The 12642-nt window shown below is 49.8% G+C and overlaps 1 protein-coding gene and 1 pseudogene across 6 annotated transcripts in view; one reads left to right on the top strand and one right to left on the bottom strand.

The window, feature by feature from the left end:
- ANKRD27 (ankyrin repeat domain 27) overlaps positions 1-12642 on the bottom strand; it is a 72597-nt gene that overhangs the window by 35731 nt on the left and 24224 nt on the right. For 3 of the 6 annotated variants that reach the window (XM_017504260.2, XM_017504261.2, XM_017504262.2), the window contains exons 3-12: positions 11667-11777; positions 8676-8832; positions 6848-7002; positions 5785-5844; positions 5645-5698; positions 5501-5566; positions 5337-5413; positions 4215-4336; positions 2819-2897; positions 2184-2316 (exon numbers count right to left, since the gene is read on the bottom strand). In XM_017504260.2, the coding sequence (XP_017359749.1) occupies positions 2184-2316; positions 2819-2897; positions 4215-4336; positions 5337-5413; positions 5501-5566; positions 5645-5698; positions 5785-5844; positions 6848-7002; positions 8676-8832; positions 11667-11777 (1014 nt within the window). The remainder of the gene's footprint in view (positions 1-2183; positions 2317-2818; positions 2898-4214; positions 4337-5336; positions 5414-5500; positions 5567-5644; positions 5699-5784; positions 5845-6847; positions 7003-8675; positions 8833-11666; positions 11778-12642) is intronic. The other 3 variants (XM_017504263.2, XM_037729853.1, XM_037729854.1) reach the window with 3 other exon arrangements.
- LOC108286420 overlaps positions 5467-12642 on the top strand; it is a 15979-nt pseudogene continuing 8803 nt past the window's right edge.

Genomic DNA, 12642 nt, shown 5'->3' with positions numbered 1-12642 from the left:
GGAAGGCCTTGCACTGCTGTACCTGTGACCCGCCGCCGTGGCCGGGGAAGGCCTTGCACTGCTGTACCTGTGACCCGCCGCCATGGTCGAGGAAGACATTGCTGCCGGCGGTGTAATAAACATTAACACTGCTTTACAAGGGGTGCTGAAGGTCGCCCCTCATCCACAGTGGCCTAGCACGTGGAATTTGCAAAGCTGCCAAAGCCTCAGACAAGCGCTGAGCCCAACCTGGTGTGCTTGCAGCCAACTGTAATGAGCCTGCGTGTGCCACGCTGGGTGCTGAACACCAGATCAAACTAATTAAGGTTGATGACAACGAGAAACGAGGGGAATGGGTACGGGCTCCATAAAACCGACCAACAGTGGAGACCCTCCGAACGGGCCAACAGCAGTGGTGCAGCAGTTACGGACTATGGCAAAGAATCTCGGGCCAAGGACGTCACCGAGGAGCGTTTCACATGCAAGGAATGAATGAATAAAACGCTGGCTCACATTCCTCAAAAAAAAAAAAAAGACAATTATGTATGCACAGAAAAAAGGCAGATGTTATCTTCACTGCCATTCTATATACTGTAAATATTATTTGTAAGCAAAATTGGTCTTCTTATAAGGAAAAATAAAGCCATTCCTCTGGGGGAGAAAACAGTACTACATATACACACATATATATATATATATATATATTTTTTTTTTTTTGAGACAGTCTCACCGTGTCACTCAGGCTAGAGTGCAGTGGCATGATCTCGGCTCACTGTAACCTCTGCCTCCCGAATTAAAGCAATTCTCCTCAGCCTCCTGAGTAGCTGGGATTACAGGCACCTGCCATCACGCCCAGCTAATTCTAGTTTTAATAGACACAGGGTTTCACCATGTTGACCAGGCTGGTCTTGAGCTCCTGACCTCAAGTGATTCGCCCGCTGTGGCCTCCCAAAGTGCTGGGATTACAGGCTTGAGCCACGGCGCCCGGCCCAGTACACAATATAATTTCAATTCTGTAAAATATACATGAGTAGGAAAAAGACTAAAAATGCATGAATGTGTTGATAATGAATGAATTCGGTGGAAATGCCCGCACCTGAGGGCGCCTGGATAAGCCGATGCTGTCTCCCAGGTGCTTTAGCTCATCACTGTCTTGGGAGATTCTACATCAAGGTCTGACAAAGATGAATGTTCAATCCTTGGCACTCTCACCTTGTAACATAGAGATCTTTTCATTTCATTGATTTCAACTTTGTGATTTCTGTACGATCACGTTTCACTCGTTGGTATGTAGTGAATTAGGCCGGCAGGCCAATTGTGGTTCAAGATTCTCCAGATCCATGTGGAAATGTCATCACCCCCCAGCCAATGCTCACCACCAACCAAAGAAACAATGGCAAGGCCAGTGAGTCCTCAAACTGCACGGTCTCACTGATGGTAGCGGCGGCCCATCGGGAGCGGCTGCTGCAAAGACATAAGCTGCGGCGAGGAGGTGCAGCCGCGGCTGCGCACCCTGCAGGGCCAACAGGAGCCAGGAACAGCCGGAGCCCCAATCCCTACTGAGTCGGCAGGGTGGAAGGCCTGCACTCCCAGGCACAGCTGCAGCCTTGCATGGAGCAGGACCCCGTACGAGCACCTTGGAGCTGCCCACCCCACTTCAGCCAGCACGCCTGGTTGTGTGCAGTGGCCAGAACCCACACTTGCTCACACACCCCTCGCCACTCCACACCTGGCTCGCCTTTGGCAGGCGTGGGATCCAGGCTGGTAGCACAAGCCAAGCGCAGCCTGCCAGGCCAAGAGGGTGGAATGAGCCCAACAGGCCCAAACAAAACTCAGGCAAAGGAGCCACCAGCCACAGAGCTGGTTGGAAAAGTGACAGCCAAGGGATCCTGTGACATCACTTCTTGCCTATCAAGGTCAAGAAATCCAAATTCCCTAGTTCTGGCTTCCCTTTGCACCCACATGCCTTTGGAGAGGACGGGGACTAATGAAGGATATTAACAATGTGAATCCCAATGATAACCCACCAGCTTTTACCGCCAACTGGGGGCTGAGTGGTTTTCACGACTCACAGATCTCTAACAGCTGAGGCCCCATTCCTGGGAGGCAATTTAAGAATCCCTCTGCCCACAGACAAACCCCAGCACCCTATCAGGGAACCGTGATATCCACACAGGAAGGCCAGAGCAGGGGTGACATCTTACAGGGGGTTTAGCAGAGAGGCTTCCTTGTCGAATATATTCAATGGCAGCTTCGAATGAGGTCAGGCAGTATCCCAATTCATCCTTTGCCGAGCTGCTAAACCTGAAGTTTTTGATGTAACTCAAATTTGCCATCCTAATGAAAGGAAGAAAAAAGTTATGTTGTTGTCTACCAAAGTCCCTCTTCTGCAAAAACAGAATTATTGGCTTCAGTGACTGATCAAATACCTAAAGTCAGACGGTCTATAACCACAGTCCCCTGGGTCTCTGCAGAGCACGTGCGATGGGAACAGAGACCCCTGGGTCTCTGCAGAGCACGTGTGATGGGAACACTAGCTAGTTCCTGGAAGTAGTCTTTAGCAAGATGATTACTGTAAACTGAGCTGTGGGTTCCAGAGGACAGATGATGGGTTTTTTTCTGCCCATTCGCTGCCTAGACACTCATTCCAGAACAAGAAATGTAAGCTCTCTGGGCCTCGGTTTCCCCATCTGTAAGTGGACAGATAAAGCGAGGGGAGTCCCCGCATCTGGCTCATAACAGGTGTCCAATCGAAGGTGGATTTTTCCTAGAGTCACACTAGAACTACCACAGGCCCGCACTGCCGTTTTTAAAAGAGTAACTTAACAGAAAATGTTACCAATTAGGGATCTCCGTTTTCACAAGCAAGTATAACAGGACTGAGAGCAGGTCATCGGCACACATGGTTTCCAGGTTCACTGCAAATGGGAAACACACGTTCAATGCCAGAGTGAGATTCAAACGGACCGACAGGCATACCAACTCCCTACCACTGAGCAATTCATGAAGCCATGTTATCAGGGAAATCATACATCCAAGGGGAAATCCCATCGCACAAGCTGCTTTACAGCGTCCTGATCACATGTCAGGTTCAGGGGGGAAAAGAATGCCCAGCATTTTCAGAACACATGCCAAACAAGGTATGAATAACTCAGGCCAGATACAGCGACATGGGCCTGTAATCCCAGTGTTTTGGGAGGCCAAGACAGGAGGATTGCTTGAGGCCAGGGGTCTGAGACCAGCCTGGGCAATATAGCAAACACCCCCACTACAAAAAATATGAAAAGTAGCCAGGTATGGTGGTGCATGCCTGTAGTCCCAGGTACTCGAGAGGCTGAGGCAAGAGGATCACTTGAGCCCAGGAGTTCAAGGCTGTAGTGACCTATAATTGTACCCAGCCTGGGTGACAGAGTAAGACCTTGTCTCTTAAGAAAAAAAAGAAGATGGTAACTCCCAGCAGATCATGCCTTGCCACCCCCTTGGACAGTGAAGAAGCCCAGGGAGGTGGCAGCAGTTACACAAATTGAAGATGTGCTAGGAGCCATGACCAAAAGCCTCTTTCTTCCTAAAGTCACTAAGGTCTTCCTAAGGTCACTTCCGTTTTATGCACATGGAGTCCACTGCCCATGTGGAGTTTCACGTATTTTTCCCCTGTGAAATTTCAAGTAATTCATTCACATTTAAAAATTCAAACAATACAAAAGAGCAAACTATGAACGTCCCTCCCATCACTGCCAACCTGTCTTCTTTCCCAGAGGCTCCTGCTGTTGCTTCCTGCACGCCTGTCCAGGACAGCTATGAGCCTGCCATCACGTCATGGCTATACAGCTGTCCCCCTCTTTGTATGATGCTGCTGGCTAGAAGTCTACCATATGCATTCCTGTTTATTTCATTTGATACACTCAGGATCATCCGTTATCTACACACATAGCTATGTCTCTTCCTTATTGACTTTTTCTTAACTTGTTTTAATCTTTTCTTTTTTTTTTTTGAGAAGAGGTCTCACTCAGTCACCCAGACTGGAGTTCAGTGGTGTGATCGTAGCTCACTGCAGCCTCCAACTCCTGGCCTCAAGTGATCCTCCCACCTTGGCCTCCCAAAGCACTGGAGTTACAGAGGCGAGCCCCTGTGCCAAGCCCCATAAAATCCCTTAAGATAGCATCACTCCTTTGCTTTTTCATCTGGAAGTAGCATCTACCCTGGCCTTGGCCAAGCCCCCTTCCCCAAGCACAAACCTCTCTGGCTTGGAGACTGTGTAATGAGCTGCACCACCTTTCGCAAGCAGACCAGCTTCTGCTGTGGGGAGGTGCATTTGTTCAGCTGAGCCAGCTCTCTCTTGGCACGAGGTATGTTGAAGCTGTAAAATAATTTGGAAAGTGACAACTTGGGAGAACAGTAAGAGAACCTTTCCACCTGGATGTAAGAACACATCTCAGGGTCTACACTTCTCACGACAAACCAGAAGGAATGAAAAACAAAAATAGATTCTGAGACATCATCTGACTCAAGTCAGCGGCAAAACAGAACAGCCTTCAATCCCATTCAGGCTGCCAGGTGACAAAGCTGTACCAGAAAGTTTAAAAAAAAAAAAATCCTATTCCAAGAGGGAAATAATCCAAAGAGGATTTGGGAGGGTGAAAAATGTTTGTGACCTGATGAAACTTAAATTAGGCCAAGCACAGTGGCTCACGCCTATAATCCCAGCACTTTGAGAGGTCGAGGTGGGCGGATCACCTGAGATCAGGAGTTTGAGACCAGTCTGACCAACATGGCGAAACCTCGTCCCTACTAAAAGTACAAAAATTAGCCAGGTGTGGTGGCATAACCCTGTAATCCCAGCTACTTGGGAGGCTGCGGCAGGAGAATCACTTAAACTCGGGAGGCGGAGGTCACAGTGAGCTGAGATCACACCACTGCACTCCAGCCTGGGCGACAAAGTGAGACTTCATCTCAAAAAAAAATAATAATAACGACTAAAATTTTAAAAAGGAAACTTAAATTAACTCCTAAGTAGGTGCCTCTGTGGCAGGGTTCCCTTGGGTGGGCAGGTGGGATGCCCCCTGCACGCAGAACCCACACGGCCGAATGACATGCCCGCCTGGGAACCAGCTGCATAAAATCCCGTGCCCAGTGGATCCCATGCAGCCAGCATGCTGGGGCACAGTGCAGGAGGGGGACGGCCACACAGTCACCTGTAAAGAGCAGCCTTTATCTTTGATTGCCAGTAACTGCAGTGCTCCTCAAAACTAACCATGTCAAAACGGCGCGTCACCTCTGCAACCAGGAGGGCCTGCTTCTGGGAGAAGACGGCACCCCTGCCCCCAAGGATGCCAAGCCACTGCAGTGCAAACCCTTACCTGAACTCCGGTTTCACACCAATATCTTTCTGCTGAAGATCTTGAAGGCTTCTTGTGATTTTGTTAAAGGCAGCATCCTAACAACAGATATTAACGAAGCTTCACATTTCTCAAAAAGCACAGAAGGAAGCTTCCGATTTGGGTGATAATCACTGGGAACCTACTTCGCTTGCCTCCATGGTCCCCACATATTTAAAGATCAGGTCGTAAATTTCATGATGGACGTATATCTGTGGAATCAACAGACCCCATTCAGGGTGTGAGCGGGCAACGGGGAGGACCTCCCAGCCTCTCCGCCCCACCCTCACCTCCACTGCCTGCTTCATCAGGCTCATCTGGGTCTCTTGCTTGGCGAGCATTTTCTAGAGGGCAAGGGAAGCACAGTGAAAGGGCTTGGATTTGTATGGGGCGCACCGCCACTCGCCCTCTCGGAAGCCTTCCTGCTTACCAGGTGAGAGTCCCGCAGAAGCTGCTGGAGGCATTTGGTGTAGAGAGCATTCGCTGAGTCCTAAACCACAGAGCAGAGGGACAGGCCACCCTTACTCGCAAGGCCAGGATGTGAGAGCCGGAGCACGTAACTTGCCCAGAGCTTCAGGTGCTAACACAACTTTATCAAGTCAATTACATGATTTTTCTCAACTTTTTTTTTTTTTAGGTGTATATGCACTAAAAACAGGAGAAGCTTCCTCTTGGGGTTAACACAGAGAATAATAGTACTCATTTTTATAATTCCTCATGACTTACATCACTTCATTTGTTTTTCAAATTTTATTTATTTATTTATTTATTTTGAGACGGAGTCTCCCTCTGTTGCCTGGCTGGAGTGCAGTGGTGCAATCTCGGCTCACTGCAACCTCCATCTCCCAGGTTCAAGTGATTCTCCTGCGTCAGCCTCCCAACTAGCTGGGACTACAGGCGCATGCCACCACACCCTGCTAATTTTTTGTCTTTTTAGTCGAGATGGAGTTTCACCATGTTGGCCAGGATGGTCTCGATCTCTTGACCTTGTGATCCGCCCACCTTGGCCTCCCAAAGTACTGGGATTATAGGCGTAAGCCACCACGCCTGGCCCACTTCATTTTTTTTTTAGAGACAGCGTCTCACTTTATTGCCCAGACTAGAGTGCAATGGTGTGACTATAGCGTGCTGTAGTCCCAAACTCCTGGACTACCCCACCTCAGCCTCCCAAGTAGCTGAGAACGCACATGCATGTCACCATGCCTGGCTAACTTTTGTATTTTCTGTAGCAATGGGGTCTTTTTACGTTGCCCAGACTGGTCTTGAACTCCTGGCCTCACGGGATCCTCCTGCCTCAGCCTCCCAAAGTGCTGGGAAGACAGGATTGCACCACCATGCCCAGCTAAACTACTTTTATAGCTAGAGAGAAACATTTTTAAAAGACTTCAAACAGTGAGGCAGCACCCAGCAGTTCTGGAGGAAACTGAGGGCTCCCAGCACCCTGCACTGAACCGAGACAGGCACGCCAGGCAAAGGACAGCAGGGCTACTGACTATGTGGTGACGAAGGCTCTTTCTCTCGCATTCTCGGAACATTCGGTGGAAAGAGGCGATGTTCCTGTCAAATCGCTCCGAGTGTCTTCCCAAGAATTCTCTCACATCTTCAATGGTTTTCAGGGAAAAGGGATCTGAGGGAGCCGAAGGCTCTTCTGAAAAAAGAAACAGGTCAGGCCGGCTGCTGAAGCCTCTGTTGGTTCCTGACTATTTGTCCTATCCCACAGGGTCTAGGGCCTCTGGAGAGAAGGGCACATGTCCTTATTTTAAGACACTGCACAAGAATAGCCCAGTTACAGGACACCCTGGGGTCCAGAGAGCCTGGTCCTCTCAAGGCCTCTTCCGGGGACAAAAACAAACTATCTGGGACGATGAGCAAGACCCCAATTCCTGACACTAAGAGCATTAGTGTGCATCCAGCACATTAATTGTTATCTCAATTTTCTGGGGCAAAAGAAGAATTATTATTTATTAAAAATAACGAGATCTCAAAGAGGCACAATGCTGGGGCCCGGTGCTGTAAGAGCCAGCCCTGACGCCGAGACCCAGAGACAAAGCCGGGGCTACTGCTTTGTACCACTCAGGGGGCAACAGTCACATCCCACATGGATCACAGGCAGGCAGGCTGAGGTCTTTGTGAACGCTGCCTCCTGGAGGTGTGCAGTGCCCAGCCTGTGCAACAGCAGCCCCGATCCACACCTCCAAAGCTCAGTGGCTTTAAGTTCTAGGAGGAACCACTGAAAACAATTATTTAGGTCTCCATGTGGCTCCTGCGTATTTTCCAGGAGGTTTAACCTTTTTTAAAACATAATTTGTTTTTTTTTTTTTTTTTAATTATTTTTAAAGATAGAGTCTTGCTCTGTAGCCCAGGCTAGAGTGCAGTGGCGTGATCATGGCTCACTGCAGCCTTGAATTCCTAGGCTCAGGTGACCCTCCCACCTCAGCCTTTTGAGTAGCTGAGACTACAGGCACACACCACCATGCCCAGCTAATTTTTTTTTTTTACTTATTTATTATTTTTTGAGATGAAGTCTCACTCTGTACCCCACACTGGAGAGCAGTGGCATAATATTGGCTCACTGTAAACTCTGCCTCCTGGGTTCAAGTGATATTCCCGCCTCAGTCTCCCAAGTAGCTGGGATTACAGGCGCACACCACTGCACCCAGCTAATTTTTTTGTATTTTTAGTAGCAACAGAGTTTCACCATGTTGGCCAGGCTGGTCTTGAGCTCCTGACCTCAGGTAATCCACCCGCCTTGACCTCCCAAAGTGCTAAGATTACAGGCATGGGCCACCGCGCCTGACCTGCTTTTTATTTTTGAGACAGAGTCTCACTCTGCCACCCAGGATAGAGTGCAGTGGCGTGATCTCGGCTCACTGCAACCTTTGCCTTCTGGGTTCAAGCAGTTCTCCTGCCTCAGCCTCCCGAGTAGTTGGGATTATATGTGTGTGCCACCACACCCAGCTAATTTTTGTACCTTTAGTAGAGCTGGGGTTTCATCATGTTGGCCAGGCTGGTCTTAAATACTAGGCCTCAAGTAATTTGCCCACCTCAGCCTCCCAAGGTGCTGGGATTACAGGCAAGAGCCACCGTGCCCGGCCTGATTATTTTATTTTTTTATAGAGACATGGTCTCACTATGTGGTCCAGGCTAGTTTTGAACTCCTGGCATCAGTGATCCTCACACCTTGGCCTCCCAAAGTGCAGGGATTACCGGCACGAGCCACCATGACTGGCTTTGCCTAACCTTTAGACAGCGAAGTCAGGAACAAGTTCAACAAACACATTTCTCTAAAACAGGAGAAAAGGGTATTTCCTCCTCGAATACCTGAACTCTCTCTCTTTTCCAAAGGATGGGCTATACACAGGATGCTGAAGCTCTCTTCTTTTTCATTGTAGAATGTTTCTTCAAAGAGGATGGGCACTGAGAGAAGACAGGAAAAACCAGCTCCTAATTTAATCCTGTTTCCTTGTATAAAGACATCCTGCAAACAAGAAAGCCATCACTGCACCAGCGGCCGGTGGCAACCATGTCCCGCTCTCAGCCTGTCCCCCCTCGTGTGGCACTTAACCATACCCTATGGCCTTCACCCCAGTGTGGGCACACATGCTCTCCCGTTTTGCTCATTTTGATACGAAAATGTTTCCTCTTTGTTTACCTAGTAGCTGTGGCTACAAAATACCTGGATCATTTTTATTTTCTTCTTTTGAGACAGAGTCTCACTCCATCACCCAGGCTGGAGTGCAGCGGGACGATCATGGCTCACTGCAACCTCCGCCTCCAAGGGTCAAGCAATTCTCCTGCCTCAGCCTCCTGAGTAGCTGGGACTACAGGCACCCGCCGCCACCATGCCCAGCTAATTTTTCTATTTTTAGTAGAGATGGGGTTTCACCATGCTGGCCAGGCTGGTCCCGAACTCCCAGCCTCAGGTGATCCGCCTGGCTTGGCCTCCCCGAGTGCTGGGATTGCAGACGTGAGCCACTGCGCCCACCCACACAGTGCATCGGTTTGTCTTTTCAGTTTCCTTTGCTTGGAACAGTGCCTCAGTCTGTCTTTGCCTTTCAGGACACTGACATTTTTGTTTTGTATTGCAGACTTTCCCTCCATGTTTGGGAGGGTTTGTCTGATGCGTCTTGACAATTACATTACAGTTACACATTTCTGATAGGAATACCCTGAAAGGAGTGTTTTATCTCCCTCTGTGTATCCTGGTGGAAGGCACATGATGTCGGCGTTTTTCACTGTTGACGTTAACCATGGGATATGTGTTGTGTTGTTCCACTTTGTTCTGCTTTTAAAGCGGAAGCAGGTAGGTTCTGACAGGGGGAGACTTTCTTCCCATTCAGGAATGGCCTGTTTTCCCTAGCATCCCCGGGGTCAGAACAGCCCGGCCACACTGTCCTCACTGGGGCGGGGACTGTGCTCAGACATGGCAGGCGAGGCTTGTGGCGCTGTGACAGGGAGAGGAAGCATGGGGCTGTCAGTGTGTCTGCTCTGCCCTGCAGCTCACGAGACACGATGCTGTTTTCCTGCCACAGATCTGCTGACCCCCAGCTGTCAGTTACCTCTTAATTGATCCGTTCTCTTTTGGACACCCAGCTCTACAAAGAGGGCAGGAGTCGGGCTCTGCATGGCTGGTCTGGCCCCGCACCCGGCCATGACCACAGTGAGCCGTGCAGAGAGCAGCAGGTAGGAGTCAGCCCTGGGTACACTGCAGCAACAGATTATTTCCATCTCTTACACAGGGAGAGCTTTCCTACTTTTTCTTTCATAAAGAACACAGGACTTCCACTCAAGAAATAGCTCAATGCTTTTTCTGTTGCAACATTTAAAAAGGATCCAGGCCAGGCGCAGAGGCTCATGCCTGTAATCTCAGCACTTTGGGAGGCCAAGGTGGGCAGATCATGAGGTCCATCCTGGCCAAAATGGCAAAACCCCAACTCTACTAAAAACACAAAAATCAGCTGAGCATGGTGGTATGTGCCTGTACTCCCAGCTACTCGGGAGGCTGAGGCAGGGGAATTGCTTGAACCCAGGAGGCAGAGGTTGCAGTGAGCCGAGATCGCACCATTGCACGCCAGCCTGGCAATAGCGCGAGACTCTGTCTCAAAAAAAAAAAAAGATTTAAAATAATGATATGTGTCAAGAGAGATAAAAACCAACCAATGTGGCAAGAACATTAACAGCTTAAGGGGAGGCATGTTTAAGAGTTTTTTGGGGGCCGGGCGCGGTGGCTCAAGCCTGTAATCCCAGCACTTTGGGAGGCCGAGGCGGGTGGATCACGAGGTCAAGAGATCGAGACCATCCTGGTCAACACGGTGAAACCCCGTCTCTACTAAAACTACAAAAAATTAGCTGGGCATGGTGGCGCGTGCCTGTAGTCCCAGCTACTCAGGAGGCTGAGGCAGGAGAATTGCCTGAACCCAGGAGGCAGAGGTTGCGGTGAGCCGAGATGGTGCCATTGCACTCCAGTCTGGGTAACAAGAGCGAAACTCCGTCTCAAAAAAAAAAAAAAAAAGAGTTTTTTGAACTTTACTACAACATATGAAATTATTTCAAATCGAAAAGGTTGTTTATTGGGTGGGTTTTTTTTTTCAGACAGGGTCTCGCTCTGTTGCCTAGGCTACAGTGTGGCAGCACAATCATGGCTTACTGCAAGCTCAAACTCCTGGGCTCAAGCGATTCTCCTACCTCTGCCTCCCAAGTAGCTGGGACTACAAGTAAGTACACACCACCACGCCTGGCTAATTTTTTGTTTTTATTTTTGGGCAGAGATAGGGTCTCACTGTGTTGTCCAAGCTGGTCTCAAACTCCTGGCCTCAAGTGATTCTCCTGCCTCAGCCTCCCAAAGTGCTGGGATTACATGGCACTTTCGTGCAGTGGTGTGAGCCACCATGCCCAGCTGAAACAAAGCTTTTAAAAACTAAAATATTCATCCCTGATGTCCTATTTGGGAAATAGGACATTGAAACTGACAAGCTTTTCACGACACTGGGATAAAACAGCTTCCTCTGGCTCAGACAGCGGCAAAGAGGAGGTGTTCCAGCAATTCACGGCAGAAACCCATCACAGGGTCAGGGAGAGACGCCCCGAGCCTCCCATCCTCCAAGTCAGCAGCTGGGGTCCCACTCACTATCACCACCTCCCTTTCCTCCACCACAAAGGCAGGGTCCCTCCAGCTCCCCACGGGGCTGCAGTGCGTGTCAAATGCCACCACTGCCAGTAGCAGTGAAAGGCTGAGAACGGGACTCTGTTCCCTCCCCTCTGCCCCCAAACACCGCACAGGTGACCCTGGCCAACCCACCAAGAAATGATTACCTTTCCATTTAAGGTCTGAAAATGCTCTTCCACAGGTATCAAAATGTAGGACTCAAACTGACAAGTAGACTGGATGCCTCTCGGCAGGCTTCCTTTGCAAGGTACTAAGACCTGGAAAAAACAATTCGGGGGAACGTTACAGAGATGTGCCATTTACCACCTCGACAGAACAGGGTGTGCCCAACGGTGCCCCAGCTGGACATAGACACCTGCTGTCCCCACACAGGGACCTGCTGGCAGAGAGAACGCCCGAGGTCCCTCGCCAACACGGCCACAGTGGCTGCCCACTGAGCTAATCTGCTGTTGCTGTTCCTGTTGTTGCTGTTGTGATGGAAGCAGCCTCGCCCCACCACAGGCAGAGGGAGGAGGAGGACCGCACAAAGGCCTTCTCCACCTTCAGATGTGCAGCTGGACGGCTCCTTCCCTCACTCAGTCCCCCCACAGCTAGTAGCCCCAGGCTCTCTCTCTATTCTCAACATTGCAGTTACGAAGGACCCAGGGGCTCAGGGACAAGTCCAGACAAAGAGAGGAGCACTTGGAAAGTACAGAAAAGGAAAGCTAAGAAATCACACGTTCTCCCACCATTCAAAAAAGAAACAGCCGGGCGCGGCAGCTCACGCCTGTCATCTCAGCACTTTGAGAGGCCGAGGTGGGCAGATCACTTGAGGTCAGGAGTTCAAGACCAGGCTGGCCAACATGGTGAAACCCCAGCTCTACTAAAAATACAGAAATTAGCCGGGCGTGGTGGCGCACGCCTATAATCCTACCAGTTTGATAAAGCTGAGGCAGGCAGATCGCTTGAGTTCAGGAGTTGGAGACCAGCCTGGCCAACATGGTGAAACCCAGTCTCTACTAAAAATACAAAAATTAGCTGGGTGTGATGCTGTGTGCCTGTAATTCCAAGCTATTTAGGAGGTTGTGTTTGAGCCCAGGAGGCGGACGTTGCAGTAAGCTGAGATTGCACCATGGCAGAGCA

The sequence above is a fragment of the Cebus imitator genome, unplaced genomic scaffold (assembly GCF_001604975.1).
Source record: "Cebus imitator isolate Cc_AM_T3 unplaced genomic scaffold, Cebus_imitator-1.0 Scaffold318, whole genome shotgun sequence".
NCBI classification, from domain to species: Eukaryota; Metazoa; Chordata; class Mammalia; order Primates; family Cebidae; genus Cebus; species Cebus imitator.
This window is presented reverse-complemented; position numbering and strand designations above follow the sequence as displayed.